The sequence below is a fragment of the Saccopteryx leptura genome, chromosome X (assembly GCF_036850995.1).
Source record: "Saccopteryx leptura isolate mSacLep1 chromosome X, mSacLep1_pri_phased_curated, whole genome shotgun sequence".
Lineage (NCBI taxonomy): Eukaryota > Metazoa > Chordata > Mammalia > Chiroptera > Emballonuridae > Saccopteryx > Saccopteryx leptura.
The window spans coordinates 14,513,410-14,531,583 of record NC_089516.1 but is presented as its reverse complement, the minus strand read 5'-3'; the positions used below and the strand labels follow the sequence as shown (position 1 = coordinate 14,531,583).

The window sequence follows — 18,174 nt, the reverse complement described above, 5'->3', positions numbered from 1 at the left end:
CCCCTCCCCCTTCTCTCTCCCAACCCCCTCTTGCAGCCATGGCTTGAGTGAATTAGCCGTGGGCACTGAGGATGGTTCCAAGGCCTCTGTCTCAGGTGCTAAAAAATGGCTTCGGTTGCAATGGAGCAACAGCCCCAGACGGGCAGAGCATTGCCCTCTAGTCGGCTGGCCTGGTGGATCCCAGTTGGGGCGCATGTGAGATTCTGTCTTTCTGCCTCCCCTCCTCTCAATAAATTAAAATAAAAGAATCAAGAGTTGTCATGCAATCATGTGAGCCTAAGATGTTGTGCACACATATATCATTGCATACACAAGGGACGTTTGCTATTTAAGACAGTATGGAAAATTTTTTTCAGATACCCAAGAATCTGCTCATAAGACAAATACTCCCAAGTTATGTCATCTGTTAAGGAGAGCCTCTATAAATTAGGCTAAGTGGGGCATACCAGGCATCATTACTGTTTATATACTGGCATCTCTTTCTCACAGTGCAGGGTTAGGACCCTAATGGTATCCTTCTGGAGGAAATTCATTCTTTGTTATTAATTATTGTTTTAAGTTAATTATAAAATGTTTAAAGAAGGAAAACTTGAAACCTCAAAGAAAAATAGAAACCTGTAATCTTGCTCCCAGAACACAAAACAAAAAACCATTCTCAATGTTTTAATGCATAGCTTTCTAGTCTTTTCATGTACACATATTTTTATAAATTCTACTTTTATTATAAATGTGGTTTTGAAATCTGACCCTTTCACTTAGTTTCACAAATATCTTCCCTTGAGTATTTTCTGATTCAACATGTTTTTAATAGCTGCATTGTATTATATGGAATAGATTGCTGGGCATTTGTTTTAAAAGTGTTTGTCCTGACCAGGCGGTGGCACAGTGGATAGAGTGACGGACTGGGATGCCGAGGACCCAGGTTCGGGACCCCAAGGTTGCCAGCTTGAGCGTGGGCTCATCTGGTTTGAGCAAAAGCTCACCAGCTTGGACCCAAGGTCGCTGGCTCGAGCAAGGGGTTACTCGGTCTGCTGAAGGCCCACGGTCAAGGCACATATGAGAAAGCTATCAATGAACAACTAAGGTGTTGCAATGCGCAACGAAAAACTAATGATTGATGCTTCTCATCTCTCCATTCCTGTCTGTCTGTCCCTGTCTATCCCTCTCTCTGACTCTCTGTCTCTGTAAAAAAACAAAAATAAAATAAATCTTTAAAAAAAAGTGTCTGCTCTTATAAACATATTTAACACATACACTCAAATATTTTGTGAGGAATAAACTCTTAGACAAGCATGGTTGGTTCAGGCTCCAGAGAAATATCACTTGGGTTTGACATTCTGGCTTCATCACTAACTAGCTAAGTGACCTGGAGGAATTCTGATTATTCCTCTAGCACTTCAATATCCTCATTATTAAGGAGAAATTAACTGCATTTATATGAAAGGGCCATGCTGAGGATTACAGGAGAACACTTGTCCAGTATTTACTATTTTGCCTCACAGATAGGGTAACAAATGCTATCATTACACAAAAGTTAAAGGACTTTGATTTGATACCCATCAAACTGTTCTCTAACAGCAGACCCAGGCATAAAATTTGGGCAAGCTCGTTTTATTTAAATCTGCAATTTCAGAGAAATAAAAAGCATCCCACTGTTCAATTTATTTTTCTTTGATCATTATTAAAGCTGAACTTTCCCCTACTTTTGACCACTGATAGGACTGATAGCTCTTTTGAGGGTAGTCCACTTGTGACTTGTCTGTTTTTTTCTTAGAGTGCTCATATTTTTCTTTTTAAAAATTTTTAAAGATTTTTCTACTTATTACTTTAGAAAGAGGACAGAGAGAAAGGGAGGTGGTTTGAGTGGGAAGCATCAATTTGCAATAGGTGCTTCTCGTATATGCCTTGACTGGGCAAGCCCGGGGTTTCAAACCAGTGACCTCAGCGTCCAGGGCAAGCATCCAGGTCAGCGCTATAGCATCTGTGCCACCACAGGTGAGGCTCTCATTTTTTAAAATCTGTAAGATCACTTCAAATATCAATTATCAGTCCTCCTGTAATACATGTCACAAATGTATTCCCAAGGTTTTTTTTGCCTTTTAATTTTATTTTGCTTTTCGTTTTTTTTTGTTGTTGTTGTTGTTGTTGTATTTTTCTGAAGCTAGAAACGGGGAGAGACAGTCAGACAGACTCCCACATGCGCCCGACCGGGATCCACCCAGCACGCCCACCATGGGGCAATGCTCTGCCCATCCTGGGCATCGCCATGTTGCAACCAGAGCCACTCTAGCGCCTGAGGCAGAGGCCACAGAGCCATCCCCAGCGCCCGGGGCCATCTTTGCTCCAATGGAGCCTTGGCTGCAGGAGGGGAAGAGAGAGAGAGGAAAGCGCGGGAGAGGAAAGCGCGGGAGAGGAAAGCGCGGGGGAGGGGTGGAGAAGCAAATGGGCGCTTCTCCTGTGTGCCCCGGCCGGGAATCGAACCCGGGTCCCCCCGCACGCCAGGCTGACACTCTACCGCTGAGCCAACCGGCCAGGGCCGCTTTTTGTTTTTTGATATATAAAATTTTTATGCTGTCAAATCTATCAATATTCATGGTTTCTGCCTTTAGTTTTATGCTTACATCTTCCTCATTCTGTGTTCATATAAACAGAAACCTGTTTTTTTTCTTTAAAGGTCTTAGGATTTCATGCTTTAATTTTAATTAACTGGAATTTATTTTTGTGCACAGCAGAAGAATTTCACTTTTAAGTCCCCTTTAGTAACAGAAGAAGAGATTCAAACCATGCTGCTAGGACAGCTTTCTAAATTCATTTGTAATTCCAAGTTTCCTTTCCCTAGTTTTTGTAATCATCATTTTTAGTCTATATATAATATTTCATTTAATGGCAATCTCATAATTTAACCACTTATAAATTGCATATTGTGCTTGGTTCCAATTCTTCATAAGAAAAAATAACATTAGGAACAAGAGCTTCATTAACAGGTTTTTTTCTGTATTTGAGAACCTTTATAATGCTCACTCTGTAAGGTTCTCTTTATGCAGACTGTACTAAGCAGCTCCTTTGAGGAATATCAGCGTATGTTTCTACATGCCAGCTCTCCTCCCAGGCTGCTAGGTGTCTTTCTGACCAGATTCACCGTCTCCTTTTCTCTGACCTCTCTCTGTTTATGTACGTAGGATTAATCTCCATATATTCCCTCTATATCATAAAGTATTCCTGGTTACTTTACAAATAAATGAGCAGGGCCTGACCTGTGGTGGCACAGTGGATAAAACATCGACCTGGAAATGCTGAGGTCGCCAGTTCGAAACCCTGGGCTTGCCTGGTCAAGGCACATATGGGAGTTGATGCTTCCAGCTCCTCCCCCCTTCTCTCTCTATGTCTCTCTCTCCTCTCTCTCCCTCTCTGTCTCTCTCTGTCTCTCTCTCTCTCTCGCCTCTCTAAAAATAAATAAAATAAAATAAAATAAAAAAAACCAAATAAATGAGCAGGCTTGACCCAATAGGACAGTGATTTTCAATCATAAGGGCACACTGGTGTGTCGCAAGAATTTTTAAAACATGCAAAATCTGATTATTTAGTTAGGGGCCCTCAGCTCCTTTCCCTTAGATTAAAAAAAAAAAAGACAACAGACAATAGCTATCTGGTATGAATGCCCTGTCTTGAACCATAAGTATATAAGTCATATAATAGAGTTGCATCTATATTGGTCATGTCACATAAGGCTGTGTCTGATTGGTTAATTCTTGGTACCAGAAATCCTTATATACAAATATAGGCACCTGATGTTTATAAATTTTTTTAACAACTTATCTCTGATTTGTTTTTAAATTCTTTTCTTAAGCATTTTAATGTTATTTATTTTGTGACAGAGACAGAGAAAGGGACAGGCAGAAAGGGAGAGAGATGAGAAGCATCAATTCTTTGCTGCAGCACCCCAGCTGCTCTTCGGTTGCTTTCTCGTATGTGCCTTGACCGGGGGCTACAGCAGACCGAGTGACCCCTTGCTCGAGCCAGTGACCTTGGGCTCAAGCTGGTGAGCCTTGCTCAAACCTGATGAGCCCGCGCTCAAGCTGGCGACCTCAGGGTCTCAAACCTGGGTTCTCTGCATCCCAGTCCAATGCTCTATTCACTGCGCCACCGCCCGGTCAGGCTGTTTATAAATTTTTATTTTTTCTTTATTCATTTTAGAGAGGTGAGGGGGGGGAGAGTGAGAGAGAAGGGCAGGGGGAGGAGCAGGAAGCATCAACTCCCATATGTGCCTTAACCAGGCAAGCCCAGGGTTTTGAACTGGTGACCTAAGCATTCCAGGTTGACACTTTATCCACTGTGCCACCACAGGTCAGGCTAGGTACCTGATTTTTTAAAAAGTCACTGGAGCAAAGAGTAGGTAATTACTAGTACTTATTGTTTTTGTAAATCAATCAAAATTATACCTATTTTTTTGTCAGATAGGCAAAAAATATATTCTTTGGTGTGCTGCAGAAACTTTAGTAATTACATAGTTTATATGTGCCATGAGATGAAAAACATTGAAAATTGCTGCAAGAAGACGTTGGTTCTATTTTACAGATGTAAGAATGAGATAAGGTAAGGATTTGAGCATGACTGTACCAACAGATGGTAGGTCTTATTTGCTGGCAACAGTATGAGACTGCCCATCTGTCTTGGCCATGATCACACAGGGTATTAGATGTACTAGGATACTGATCTCTCAACAACAGAGTGCCAAGTTTTGAGAAATTAATACTGAACGAGACTGTAGGGAACTACAGAGTAAAGAGAAAAGTAGGTTCTCTAAGCTACCAGAGCTCATTTCAAAGTCAGGAGATAGTAACATCCTTAAATGTATACATAAACATGTACAGCGGACGGCAGGGGGCAGCTGACTTCTTGATGCTTCCAAAGCGTGATTCTCCTAACACAGTCAGTATGTTTGTGAGCTCTATAAATACACTGATAAGCAAAAAGGAGAAATAATTTCTTCTTTGCACATTCTCCCATTCTAATCCATCAGGCAGACGGGACACTGCTCAACTGATCATGTTTCCTCCAAATCTGTTTCTCTACTGTCCCCTTTATTGGCAAACAATAACTAATTCAATAGCCTGACGTATCATAAACTCTTCCTTATTCCTCGAGCCTCACATTCAGTTAACCGACAGGCCTGAGAATTCCAATCCAAAAGATCCCTTCAATTTACCCCCTTCTTTCTTTTTACCACTGATTTAGTTTAGATCTTTATCACTTCCACCGTGAATTATTCCAGCTGCCCTCTTACATGGTCTCCCCATCTTACATGTTACCCTACTTTGGTTCATTTTGTACAGATCTGTTATCTACAGGTAAAATCAGAACTTAGAATGGCCCTCCATAACCCAGACCCTATCTGTAGCTCCCATCTTGTCTCCGGGACCATATACCTTCCACTATCTGCCTCCTAGTCACAGGTCAAAGTTACTGTACAGTGGCTTCAAGTATTGCTTTCTCTTAAGGAAGTAGAGTGTAATGCCCCTGAGGTCAGTGGTGGATGAGTGACAGGACCCCCCCCCCCCCAATTTACTAGCTGTGACCACAGGCAAGTGATTGAATATCTCTCTGCCTTGGTTTTCTCATCTGGGAATCACTTCCAGATTGTTGCAAGAATAAAATAAAATGGGCAAAAAACCCTCACACAACAGCACCGTATGTTAACTAGGTTTTATTTTTACCATTATGATTTCCTTCACCTTTCCATGTTACGCGATTGCCTATGTCACTGGGATGCTCAAGTGCCACCGTCCTATCCAGGCTACGCGGACTCTCCTCAGCCTTCCCCGGAAGCACTCCTTGCGCTGTCCCCAGTGCCAGGCACCCCTTAGCACGCCTTCTCTGTTCCCACAGCACCTGATGCTCTGTCCTACTCTAAAACGACCAGAGCAGCTCCTTCCCTCCACTAAAACATCCACGATGGCTAGGAATGGATTTTGTTCCCTGTACAAGCAGGACTCAACACAGGCCCAATAGGCAGAATATACTCATTCAATGTCTGCTGAAGAAACAGTCATCTCTTCTGCGGACTCACCTGGAGAGTCCTTTTACACTCTAAGAAAGAGCTATTACCATAGGAGAGACTCTTTATCATTCTCTACCATGATTTTGAAATTTTCCCACAGTGACCCAGCTGATAGTAGAGGCCACAAAGAGTTAAAAAAATATGTGTCACTTAACTCTTAGTCTACTCCATTAATAAGAATATGATTAAAAACATAACATCCATGACTAATGGGAATAAAAACTATAAATATAAAAAATCTAAAATAAAAGCCAATGGTAAAGTACCCTTCCAAACTCTGGAGAAATGAATTGATAAGGTATAATATGTGATTTAAAGTGAAAATTATTATAAATAATTCACAAAGGAGTATAACTCAGCACATTATTCTTCACATCAAAATATCAGTGACCTTTCAAAAAGATCTTTTACCTTTAATTAAAAGGATATTATTGGTTAGAATATGAAAGCCATGTAGAGGAAAGGGGAAGAGAACACTTTGCATAGGATAAAAATGAAATTTATGCATTATAGAGCCCTTAAGTCATGATGCTTACTCCTTTATAACGATCATTTAACATCTCAGAAACCCATGTAACTGTCGACAGTCTAAACGTCTAAATAATGATCCTTTGTTCTATTATTACTATTACTGCTACTGCTATGACTACATATTGCAACAAGTCCATGCGATATTCTTACTAACATTTGTGTGTAAACTGGTAATTTAAGAAATCATGAAACTGTTCATTTCTTTTTCATATTTATATTATGGATAGGAATTATGCTATCCAAAAAAATTAAGTTTTATATATATATATGTTTTATATATGTTATATATATATATATATATGTTTCAACAGTTACTTAAGGCAAAAAGAAGGCACTTACCACAACTTGTAGCACCTGTTCATTGTGAAGTGAGGAGGAGGAGGAGGAAGAGGAAGAGGAGGAAGAAGAAGAAGAGGAGGAGGAGGAAGAGGAAGAGGAGGAAGAGGAGGAAGAATAAGAAGTAGAAGAGTCAGCCATCATTTGTGCTAAAGTCTGCATCAGCGTTTTTCCCAGGAGAAAAAAAGAGCTAAACATGGCAATTACGCCAAAAACCATTCCAAAATTGAACCTGTTAAAAGGAAAAAAATTGCATAAATGTACAATTCCTCATAATTCATGGACTAAACAAATTCATTGACCAGCCACATTTCATAGCTTCAAAATGTGTACAAATTCCAATACCTCATCCCCTTTCTCTTAGCTGAACTTCAGATCTGTAACTAAAGCATAGGCACTAGTCTCTTTAAGCCATTCTAATAACTTACAATTCTCTCATAACCAATGAGGCTAAAGATTCTAACCGATAAAGAGTTTGTGTCCACTGTCTTTTGCTCATTTACATAGCACTGTTTTCATCTGGTTCTCATATTGTTAGGAAAGTTCTTTTGACATTATAGACATTCATTCTTTTCATTGACTGATTCTGTCACTTGCATCCTGTTTTAGTTGTATTTTGTGATGAGCTTAAATACTAACATGGTAAAATTTAATGATAGGTTTTTACTTTTACTGTTTAAATCAGGGGTCCCCAAACTATAGCCCGTGGGCCGCATGCACCCCCGAGGCCATTTACCCACCCCCCGCTGCACTTCCAGAAGGGGCACCTCTTTCATTGGTGTTCAGTGAGAGGAACAAAGTTCCCATTGAAATACTGGTCAGTTTGTTGATTTAAATTTACTTGTTCTTTATTTTAAATATTGTATTTGTTCCTGTTTTGTTTTTTTACTTTAAAATAAGATCTGTGCAGTGTGCATAGGGATTTGTTCATAGTTTTTTTTTATAGTCCGGCCCTCCAACGGTCTGAGGGACAGTGAACTGGCCCCTGTGTAAAAAGTTTGGGGACCTCTGGTTTAAATAATTAGAAGTTACCTTTCTAACTTATATTTTCTAAGTTTTTGATAAGTTTTTCAAGGAACTTGTTCATTTCACCTAAATTGTCAAATTCATAAGCACAGAATTGTTCACAATAGTTTCGTTTTTAAAAAGGTCTGTGGAATCTATACTGACGTTCCCTTTTTCAATTCTGATCTTTAGTTATAAGTGTTCTCTTTTTCTTGATCAGTTATAGTAGGGATTTATTAACTATTAATCTTTTCAAAGAAGCAACTTTTGGCTTTGCCGATTTCCTCTACTATGTACTTTCTTTTCTTTTCAGATTTTAAATATTTATTTATTTTAATTATTTTTTTAAAGCGAGAGGAGGGGAGACAGTGAGGCAGACTCCTGCATACATCCTGATGAGGATTTACCTGGCAACCCCATCTAGGGCACATGCTTGGGAACTGGACTATTTTTAGTGTCTGAGGCTGATGCACTCCCAATAGCACTATCCTCAGTGCCTGGGGCCAATTCTCAAATCAATCGAGCCTGGCTGCAGGAGGGAAAGGGGGGGGGCGTGAAGCAGATGGGCGCTTCTGCTGTGTGCCCTGACTGGCAATTGAACCTGGGATGTCCATATGCCAGGCTGACACTACATCCACTGAGCAACCAGCCAGGGCCTTAAATGTTTATGTTTATTGATTTTAGAGAAAGAGGAAAGGAGAGAGAGAGAGAGAGAGAGAGAGAGAGAGAGAGAGAGAGAGAGAGGCAGGAACAACCTGTTCCTGTAAGTGCCCTGACCAGGGACTGAACCAGCAACCCCTGCACCTTGGGACGATGCTCTAACAACTGAGCTATCAAGCCACTAGGTACTTTCTATTTCCCTGACTTCTGCTCTTTATTATTTCCTGCTTTTCATTTCCTTTGCTTTGAATTTCTGATGCATTTACCACTTTTTGATGACCTGACTATTTACATTTAGTTCTACTCCATTTGGAGCTACACTTTTAACAAAAAGGAATTTAGACAAAAGCCTCCTACTCCCATATTAGAAATCCTTCAACTACTCCGTCAGCCTCTAGGGTCCTCAGAGATCATCATAACATCCTAAACACAAAGAACATAAACTCCTTGATTTAAAAAAAGTTAAACTAAATGGGCACACCTGGAATTTCATGGGGGCTCCAGGACCACAACGCTGCAATCTGGCTAGCCATTCTACCACTTGGTTTGTGCATATGCCTTATTGTTTGTTACACATTTTAAAAACCCTCCCCCTGAAGGAGTATCAAAAGAAGTCTAAGGGAAAACCTGCAGACTTGTAGGCACCCCATGTGTCCCAGGACCCTCATTCCTCCTGTGTGATGATGGGGGCGAGAATTCTCCAGGATTATTTTCCTGATGAAAAAGGCTCTGTATGTTTTGCCTTTCTATTAGTGTATAATGTACAGAATAAAGTGCACAAGCCTGAAGTGTACAGCTCACTGAAAATTTACATATATGCATGCATGGATCTATCATCCAGATTAAGATACAGAACCTTGATATTTAATGTATGCAAAAGCACAATGATGCAGTTCCATGTTATATAAAACCAGAAAGTTTTTATACTGTCAACATCTTAAATCTCAGTAAATTGAAAAAATGATCGGAACAGTTCAGTTAACAAGCATTTGTCCTGATCACAACGACTAATTTAAACCAAAAAGAGAAAATGAAGCATACCACTGATAAAGCATCCGCGCTTTCCGCCGTCCCCAACTGTAAAAGGCACGATTGAAAACAGCAGTTTGCCATCTGATGTGAAAAGGGGAGATGCTCAATCCGTTGTTTTCCAGCCAGTCTTCATAAGAATGTTTAAAATATACAGATGACTAAGAGAGAACGAAAAGTTCCGCACCATTTAATTTTGAAGAATAATTTATAACGTTTAAGAAAATAAATAAATTAGTATTTTTCCATAGGAAAGCACGACCCTCACTGACCAAATAAAAAAAAAGAAAAAGAAAAAGCTACATGTTCATTCCTCAGGATATGAAAGTAAAGGCCTCAGACTAGCTGGTCTGCTGAAGTCAGGGTCTGGCAAACTATGGCCCATGGGCCAAATCCAGCTTATAGCCTGTTTTTGTACTACCTATGAGCTAAGAATGGTTTTGATTTTCAAGAGACTGTAAAAAGACAACAGACCCTGTGTGGACTACAAAGCCTAAAATATTATCTGTCCCTTTACAGAAAAAGTTTGCTGACCTCTGCTGGGACAGCACTGTCCAAGAGAAATATGTCAACAGCAAATGCTGGCCCACATGTATAATTTTCAATTTTCTAGTAGCCAACTTTAAAAATGTAAACAGAAAACAGATAGATTTTCAACTCAAATCAATATAAAAAATATTGGACTGGGTGACATCAGAGGAATGGCAGCATGAGAGATTCCCTTGGTCTCTCCCCTTGAAGTTTCAATAATTGGGACTGCTGTAATTCAACAAAGGACTCCCTGCTCAACACAGAAACACATCTGAAATCCACGCACTGACAATCTGAAGTCGGACCAGTGGGAGCAACAGGGGAGGCTACAAGGGAACCAAGCTGAGATAAGCCACAGGTGTAGCCCTGCAGCTGGGAGCTCAGAGGGGCTCAGCCGGAGAGGGGAGGAATCAGGTCTGGCAAGCACTTCCTTCAGCTGTAAGGAGCAGAGATTTAATGAACATTCCTGCAGGAGTTGGCAGTAAGAGCTGCAGCTGAGCCCAGTGATCTGGGCAGGGATGACATACAGAGGTGCGGCCTCGGTTATCTGGCAATTGGCATTCCAGAAGAGACACAAAGCCCAACACTTTGGCACCCCTTAAATTCCCAAAGCTCGTCTCCCTTCAGCCCTCCTGTGGCGTTGCAGAGCACATTATCTGCAAACCCAAGAACTGGTACTACAGAATCACTTTTCCCCAAGGGAAAGGCACACCCTACAACTAATCCCAGGTTCAGGAGGAGGCGCAGGGAGTACACTGTGGAAGTTCACTGGTCACCACTGCTGGGAAGGCAAAGCAACAAGAGGTGGCTGGGTCCCCCCAGCACAACCCACCTTCAAGCTACACTGCCAGCTGTGTCTAGCTGCAGAGGACAGCCCTGGGATTTCACGAATTTGGAGCCACATGACCCACTGAATTCCCCTTCATGGTTGGTCTCCTGGGACTGGGGTGACTGGACCACAGGAGAGGCATGCACCTTCTCAGAGCGCACAGGCCATTTTCCCACTGAAAAGCCAGAAAAATGTAAAAGGGCTAAAAAACTTGTGAAACAGCGCCACCTACTGGATAACAATAAGACTTCTTTTTACCAATCTACTAAAGAGATTCCACTCGTACATAGATGCCTAGAGAAGGAATCCCTCAAATAACATGAATAACCAAAGTAACAAGGCAGCTCAGAAAGAAAATGAAAAATATCCATAAAACAAACTTAAAGAAATATGTAACTTAAATGATAGAGAATTCAAGATTGCAGCTCTGAAAAAAAAATCTCAAAAAAAAATACAGACAGGAAATTTAATGAACTCAGAAAACAAATCAACAACAGAACAGAGAGGCTTGAGCATAAAAAAAGACCTCTACAAGAACTACCTGACTCCATCAGAAAGAGCAATAATAGGTATACCAGAAGAAGAGAGGGAGAAGGGGACAGAGCCTATTCGAACAAATAGTTAATAACTTCCAAAACCTATAGAAAGATCTAGATTCTCTAATCCAAAAAGCAAATGGAATACCTAATTATCTCAATTCAAAAAGGTATTGTATTAAAACTGTCAAAAGAAGACAGTAACCTATAAAGGACAGTCTATTAGCTTATCATCAGACTTCTCGGCAGAAACTCTACAAGCCAGAAGAGAGTGGAACCAAATATTCAAACTATTCAAAGAGAGAAATTACCAGCCAAGAATAATATGTTCAGCAAAGTTATCCTTTAGATATGAAGGAGAAATAAAGACTTTTTCAGACATACAGAAGCCGAGGGAATTTATCACCAGAAGACCTCCATTGCAGGAAATATTCAAGGGGGTTATTCTATCTGAAAAAAAAGAACAAAAGGTCACAAAATTATGAGTCAGAACACCAACAAACTTACAGCATAAACAGGAATAATTTGTGACAACAAAAACATAAAAGGGGGGGTAAAGGTCTGAATTTTCAGAAGAGGATGGAGATCAGATACATTCAAATGAAAAAGGGCTACTATATATATGAAATTTTCTTTTTCATAAACCTGATAACCACACACACAAAAACCCAAAACTAAGACACATTACTTAAAAAAGGAGGAAAAGGAAGAAAAAAGTATGGAATTCTACCACACAAAAACAACAGACAGAAACACAAAGGAAAAGAACCAAAAGAGGCATAGTACTGCTACTAGAAAACAAAGGAGAAAATGTCTACAGAAAATCCTCATACATCAATAATCACTCTACATGCAAATGCACTGAACTCACAAACAAAGAGGCACAGAGGAGCCAACTGAGTCAAAAAAACAAAACAAAACTCAACCATATGCTGCCTTCAGACACAGCTAAGTTACAAAGACAGATAGATACAAAGTAAGAGGGTGGCAAATGATTTTCCAGAGAAATAGCATCCATAAAATGCAGGTGCAGTCTACTTCTATCTGATAAAATAGATTTCAAGATAACAAAGGAAACAAGAGGGAAAGATGGACATTTTATAACGCTAAGGGGGACATTTTACCACTAGAAAACATAACACTTCTCAATATATATGCACTCAGGGAGTACTAAAATATATAAAGCCACTACTAACAGAACTAAAGGGAGAGACTGACAAAAACACAGTCATAACAGGGGATCTAAATACTCCACTGACAGCTCTAGAAAGATTAACAAAACAGAAAATCAATAAAGAAATATCAACCTAAAATTACACATTAGACCAAATGGACATAATTGACATTTACAGAGCCTTCATTCCAGAACATCAGTTTATACATTCTTTTCCAGTGTACACGGAACATTCTCAAAGATAGATAGTGAGGAGCCCGGAGGAGCTACTGTGCCACTTCACCAGCAGGTGTTGTAAGGTACCCAAAACTACAAAATTAATATTAATATTTTAAGAGGCTTGAAGAACATTTTATTAATTTGGGTCAAGGTGTGCAGAGAAATTGTGAGAAATAGTCTCTGTACTGTGATTGGCATAACCAGGATGGCCCTTGGCATTGTATTGTAAATGCAAAGGGGAGGAAAACATGGATTCCCAGACATTCCACCACACCTGTGAGGAAAAGGGTGAATGGCTAGCCAGGTGCAGGAAGAGAAAAGCCAAAATAAACCTTTTCTTATAGCAATGAGTCATTTGCAGGCATTTGTCCCCACGGAAACTACCTCTCCTATGTAAATGCGTGTGGTTAACACGTGTGACTCTGGACAGAGAGATGGTGGATAAACACTAGAAAATATAGGAATGCTTTTAATATGTAAAGAGACATCTTTCTACCATTGTGTTGGCTTGTAAATTTTGTTTTCTCCAAAATGATGTATGGCTTGCAAATTGAACATGGTCCTATCAAGTTAAAGGACATATGACTATAACCAATAGTGGTAAAGGGCTCTTAATTACCATTTTTGCTCCTGTACTTCCCACTTACAAAACTATAAAAACTAGGTAGAACAAAGGGCCAGTGCGCTCTTCCTCAGATTTCTGTCGGAGTTGCCGCTGCTTGGCCAAGCTAGACAATAAAGCTTTGGTGTGTAATTGATGGACCTTGTTCGTGTCTTCAATGTTTCAGGTCCCTCCGGATTAGGCTTAACAGATAGTATGTCAGGTCACAAAACTAGCCTCAACAAATTCAAAAATACTAAAATTATACCAAGCATATTCTTTGACCACAATGCTTTGAAATTAGAAATCAACTGCAAAAAGTAAAGAAACCCACAATTATTTGGAGATTAAACAACATACTACTAAAAAATGACTGGGTCAAAGAAGAAATAAAAGGTGAGGACAAAAGATGACAAATGAGAATGACAACAAGACATTATCAAAACTTTTGGGATGTAGCAAAAGCAGTAACAAAGGGAAGTTTATATCATTACAGGCTTATATCAAGAAATGAAAGATCCCAAGTAAAAAACCTAACATTGCATCTTAGGGAACTAGAAATACCAAAAGCAACACAAAGGCAGTAGAAGAAAGAAAATAATGAAAATTAGAGCAGAACTGAATGAAAAAGAGAACAAAAAGACTACACAAAAATGTCATACCACAAAGAGTTGGTTCTTTGAAAACATTAATAAAATTGACAAACCCCTTGCTAAACACAATAAGAACAAAAAAAAGACTGATAAACAGATTCAGAAATGAAAGAGAAGTTACCATGGACAGCACAGATATACAAAGGATTATAGAATACTATATCCCACCAAATTCACTAACCTATAAGAAATGGATAAATTCCTAGAAAAATGTAACCTTCCTAGACTGAATCTTGAAGAATTGGAAAATCTAAATAGACCAATCAACAGTGAGAAAATAAAAACTACTATCAAAAACCTCCCAAAAAATAAAAGTCCAGGACTAGACTGCATCATTAGTAAATTCTACCAAACATTCAAAGAAGATTTTATCCATCCTTCTCAAACTCTTTCAAAAAACTGAAGAAGAGGCAATACTTCCTACCACATTTTATGAGACAAACATAACCCTGATACTAAAAGCCTGGCAAAGACAACACAAACTCACACAGAAAAACACTACAGACCGATATCTCTGATAAATAGATGCAAAAATCCCAAAAAAGTACCAGCAAATAGAACAATACATTTAAAAAATAATAATCATTGCCTGACCAGGTGGTGGTGCAGTTGATAGGGGGTTGGACTCAGACAGGGAGGACCTGGGTTAAACACCCTGAGGTTGCTGGCTTGAGCATAGGCTCATTTGGCTTGAGCATGGGATCATAGACATGACTCCATGGTCCCTGGTTTGAGCAAGGGGTCACTTGCTCTGCTGGAGCCCCCCAGTCAAGGCACATACAAGAAAGTAGTCAATAAACATCTAAGTTGTTCCAACGAAGAAGTGATGCTTCTCATGTCTTTCTCTTCCTGTCTCTGTGTCCCTATCTGTCCCTCTCTCTGACTCTCTGTCTCTGTCACAATAATAACAACAACAATAATAATAATACATCACAATCAAGTAGAGTTCATTCCAGGGGCATAAGGCTGTTTCAACATATGCAAACCGATCAACAAAATACAGCACATTAACAAAACAAAGAATAAAAATCACATGATCTTATCAATAGATGCAGGAAAAACATCTGATAAAAGACAACATCCATTTATGATTAAAACACTCCATAGAAGGAAAGTACTTCAATATAATAAAAGCCATATTTGACAAATCATTAGCTAATATACTCAATGGTGAAAAACTGAAAGCTTTTCCTCTAAAATCAGGAACAAGACAAAAATAGCCCTTCTCTCCACTCTTATTCAACATAGTACTGGAAGTCCTAGCCAGAGCAATCAGGCAAGGGAAAGAAAGAAAAGGCATCCAAATTGGGAATGAAGAAGTGTCACTTTTTTCAGATGACATGATTCTATATATACAAAACCCTGAAGACTCCACCAACTATCTATTAGAAACAATAAACAAATACAGTAAAGTTGCAGGATACAAAATCAATGTACAAGTCCACCATATTCCTACATACTAACAATAAAACTTCAGTAAAAGAAATGAAAAAAAAATCCTTTTGTAATTTCAATAAAAAATAAAATACCAAGGAATAAACTCAACAAAGGATGTGAAGGACCTATATACTGAAAACTACAAAGCATTAAAAGAAAAGAAAGGATTCAATGAAATGGAAAGATCTTTTGTGTTCATGAATTAGAAGATTCTCAACAGTTAAAATGTCTCCATATTATCAGTTAAAATGTCCATATTACCCAAAGCAATATACAGATTTAATGCAACCCCCATAAATCCCAATGCCATTTTCTAAAGAAATAGAATAAAAAATCATCAGATTCGTATGGAACCACAAAAGACCCCAAATAGCCAAAGCAATTCTGTGAAAAAGAACAAATTCTGTGAAAAATATCACACTATCTAACTTCAAACTGTACTACAAAAAAATAATCAAAACAGGCCCTGGCCGGTTGGCTCAGCGGTAGAGCGTCGGCCTGGCGTGCGGGGGACGTGGGTTCGATTCCCGGCCAGGGCACATAGGAGAAGCGCCCATTTGCTTCTCCACCCCCCCTCCCTCCTCTCTGCCTCTCTCTTCCCCTCCCGCAGCCAAGGCTCCATTGGAGCAAAGATGGCCCGGGCGCTGGGGATGGCTCCTTGGCCTCTGCCCCAGGCGCTAGAGTGGCTCTGGTCGCGCGGCAGAGCATCGCCCCCTGGTGGGAAGAGCGTCACCCCCTGGTGGGCGTGCCGGGTGGATCCCGGTCCGGCGCATGCGGGAGTCTGTCTGACTGTCTCTCCCCGTTTCCAGCTTCAGAAAAATACAAAAAAAAAAGAAAAAGAAAGAAATAATCAAAACAGCATGGTGGCCCTGGCCGGTTAGCTCAGTGGCAGAGTGTCGGCCTGGCGTGCGGGAGTCCCGGGTTCGATTCCTGGCCAGGGCACACAGGAGAAGTGCCCATCTGCTTCTCCACCCCTCCCCTTCTCCTTCCTCTCTGTCTCTCTCTTCCCTTCCCCGCAGCCAAGGCTCCATTGGAGCAAAGTTTGCCCGGGTGCTGAGGATGGCTCCATGGCCTCTGCCTCAGGCACTAGAATGGCTCTGATTGCGGCAGAGCATCGCCCCCTGGTGGGCGTGCCGGGTGGATCCCGGTCGGGCGTATGCGGGAGTCTGTCTGACTGCCTCCCCGTTTCCAACTTCAGAAAAATACGAAAAAACAAAACAAAACAAAACAAACAAAAAAACAGCATGGTACTGGCAGAAAAACAGATACACAGACCAGTGGAACAGAATTGAAAGCTAGAAATAAAACTGCCACGTATAGGTGCAAATAAATTTTAAGAAAGGAGCCAAAACACACAAAAGAAAAGAAAGCCTCTTCAATAAACAGTGCTGGGAAATTTGGAAAGCCACATGCAAAAGAATGAAACTAGATTAGTTTGTCCCCACATACAAAAATTAATTCAAAAGGATCAATGACCAAAATACAAAATCTGAAACAATTGACATAAAATAAAACATAGATACTAACCTCATGGACCTTGGTCTTTGAGAAGATTTTTTGAATTTGACCCCAAAGGCAAGGAAAATAAAGACAAAAATAAATAAACGGGATTATATCAAACTAAAAAACTTCTGCACAGGAAAAGAAACTGATAACAAAAAGGCAGCCAACCAAATGAGATGGTATGTGCAAACAATAGCTCTCAAGAGGTTAATATTCAAAACACATCAATAATTCATACAACTCAACACCAAACAATCCAATTAAAAAATGGGCAGAGGACCAAAACACTTCTCCCAAGAAGACACACACATGGTCAACAAATATATGAAAAGATGCTCAACTTCTCTAGCTATTAGAGAAATGCAAGTCAAAACTACAGTGAGATACCACCTCACACCTATTGGAATGGCTGCAACAAGACAGGTAATAACAAGTGCTGGAGAGGCTGTGGAGAAAAAGGAATCCTCATTCACCGCAGGTGGGAATGTAAACTGGTGCAGCCAGTATGGAGAACAGTCTGGTGGTTCCTCAATAAATTACGTTACCATATGATCCAGCAATCCCTCTGCTATCTATCCAAAACACTTGAAACATTCATTTGCAAAGATATATGCACCCCTATGTTCACTGCTGCACTCTTCATGGTGGCCAAGATATGAAAACAAAAGTGTCTGAGGGATTAAGCAGAGAAAAAAAACACCTCATAGATACAGACAACAGTATGGTGACTACAAGAGGGACAAGAGGGAAAGGGGCGGTGTTGGGGGAAGGTAGAAAAGGGGAAAGGGGGAATAGTGATGGAAGGAAACTTGACTTGGGGTGGTGACACATAATACAATATACAGGTGATGTATTATAGAATTGTAGACCTGAAACCTGTATTTTATTAATCAATGTCACCCCAATAAATTCAACTAAAAATGTCCTTTGATCGGTAATTGGATAAAGATGTGGGAGCTATACCATGGCATACTACTCGGCCATAAGAAAAGATGAAATACTGTCATTTGCGACAACATAGATGGACTTTGAGAATATTATGTTTAAGACAAACAAGTCAGACAGAAAAAGC

The 18,174-nt window shown here is 40.0% G+C and overlaps 1 protein-coding gene across 3 annotated transcripts in view; it reads right to left on the bottom strand.

The window, feature by feature from the left end:
- The window catches only part of MBTPS2 (membrane bound transcription factor peptidase, site 2), a 57,588-nt gene that overhangs the window by 36,610 nt on the left and 2,804 nt on the right, over window positions 1-18,174 (bottom strand). For 2 of the 3 annotated variants that reach the window (XM_066356557.1, XM_066356558.1), the window contains exons 2-3: window positions 9,632-9,780; window positions 6,929-7,157 (exon numbers count right to left, since the gene is read on the bottom strand). In XM_066356557.1, the coding sequence (XP_066212654.1) occupies window positions 6,929-7,157; window positions 9,632-9,780 (378 nt within the window). Of the gene's footprint in view, window positions 1-6,928; window positions 7,158-9,631; window positions 9,781-11,826; window positions 11,966-18,174 lie in introns of all 3 variants that reach the window. The other variant, XM_066356560.1, reaches the window with a different exon arrangement.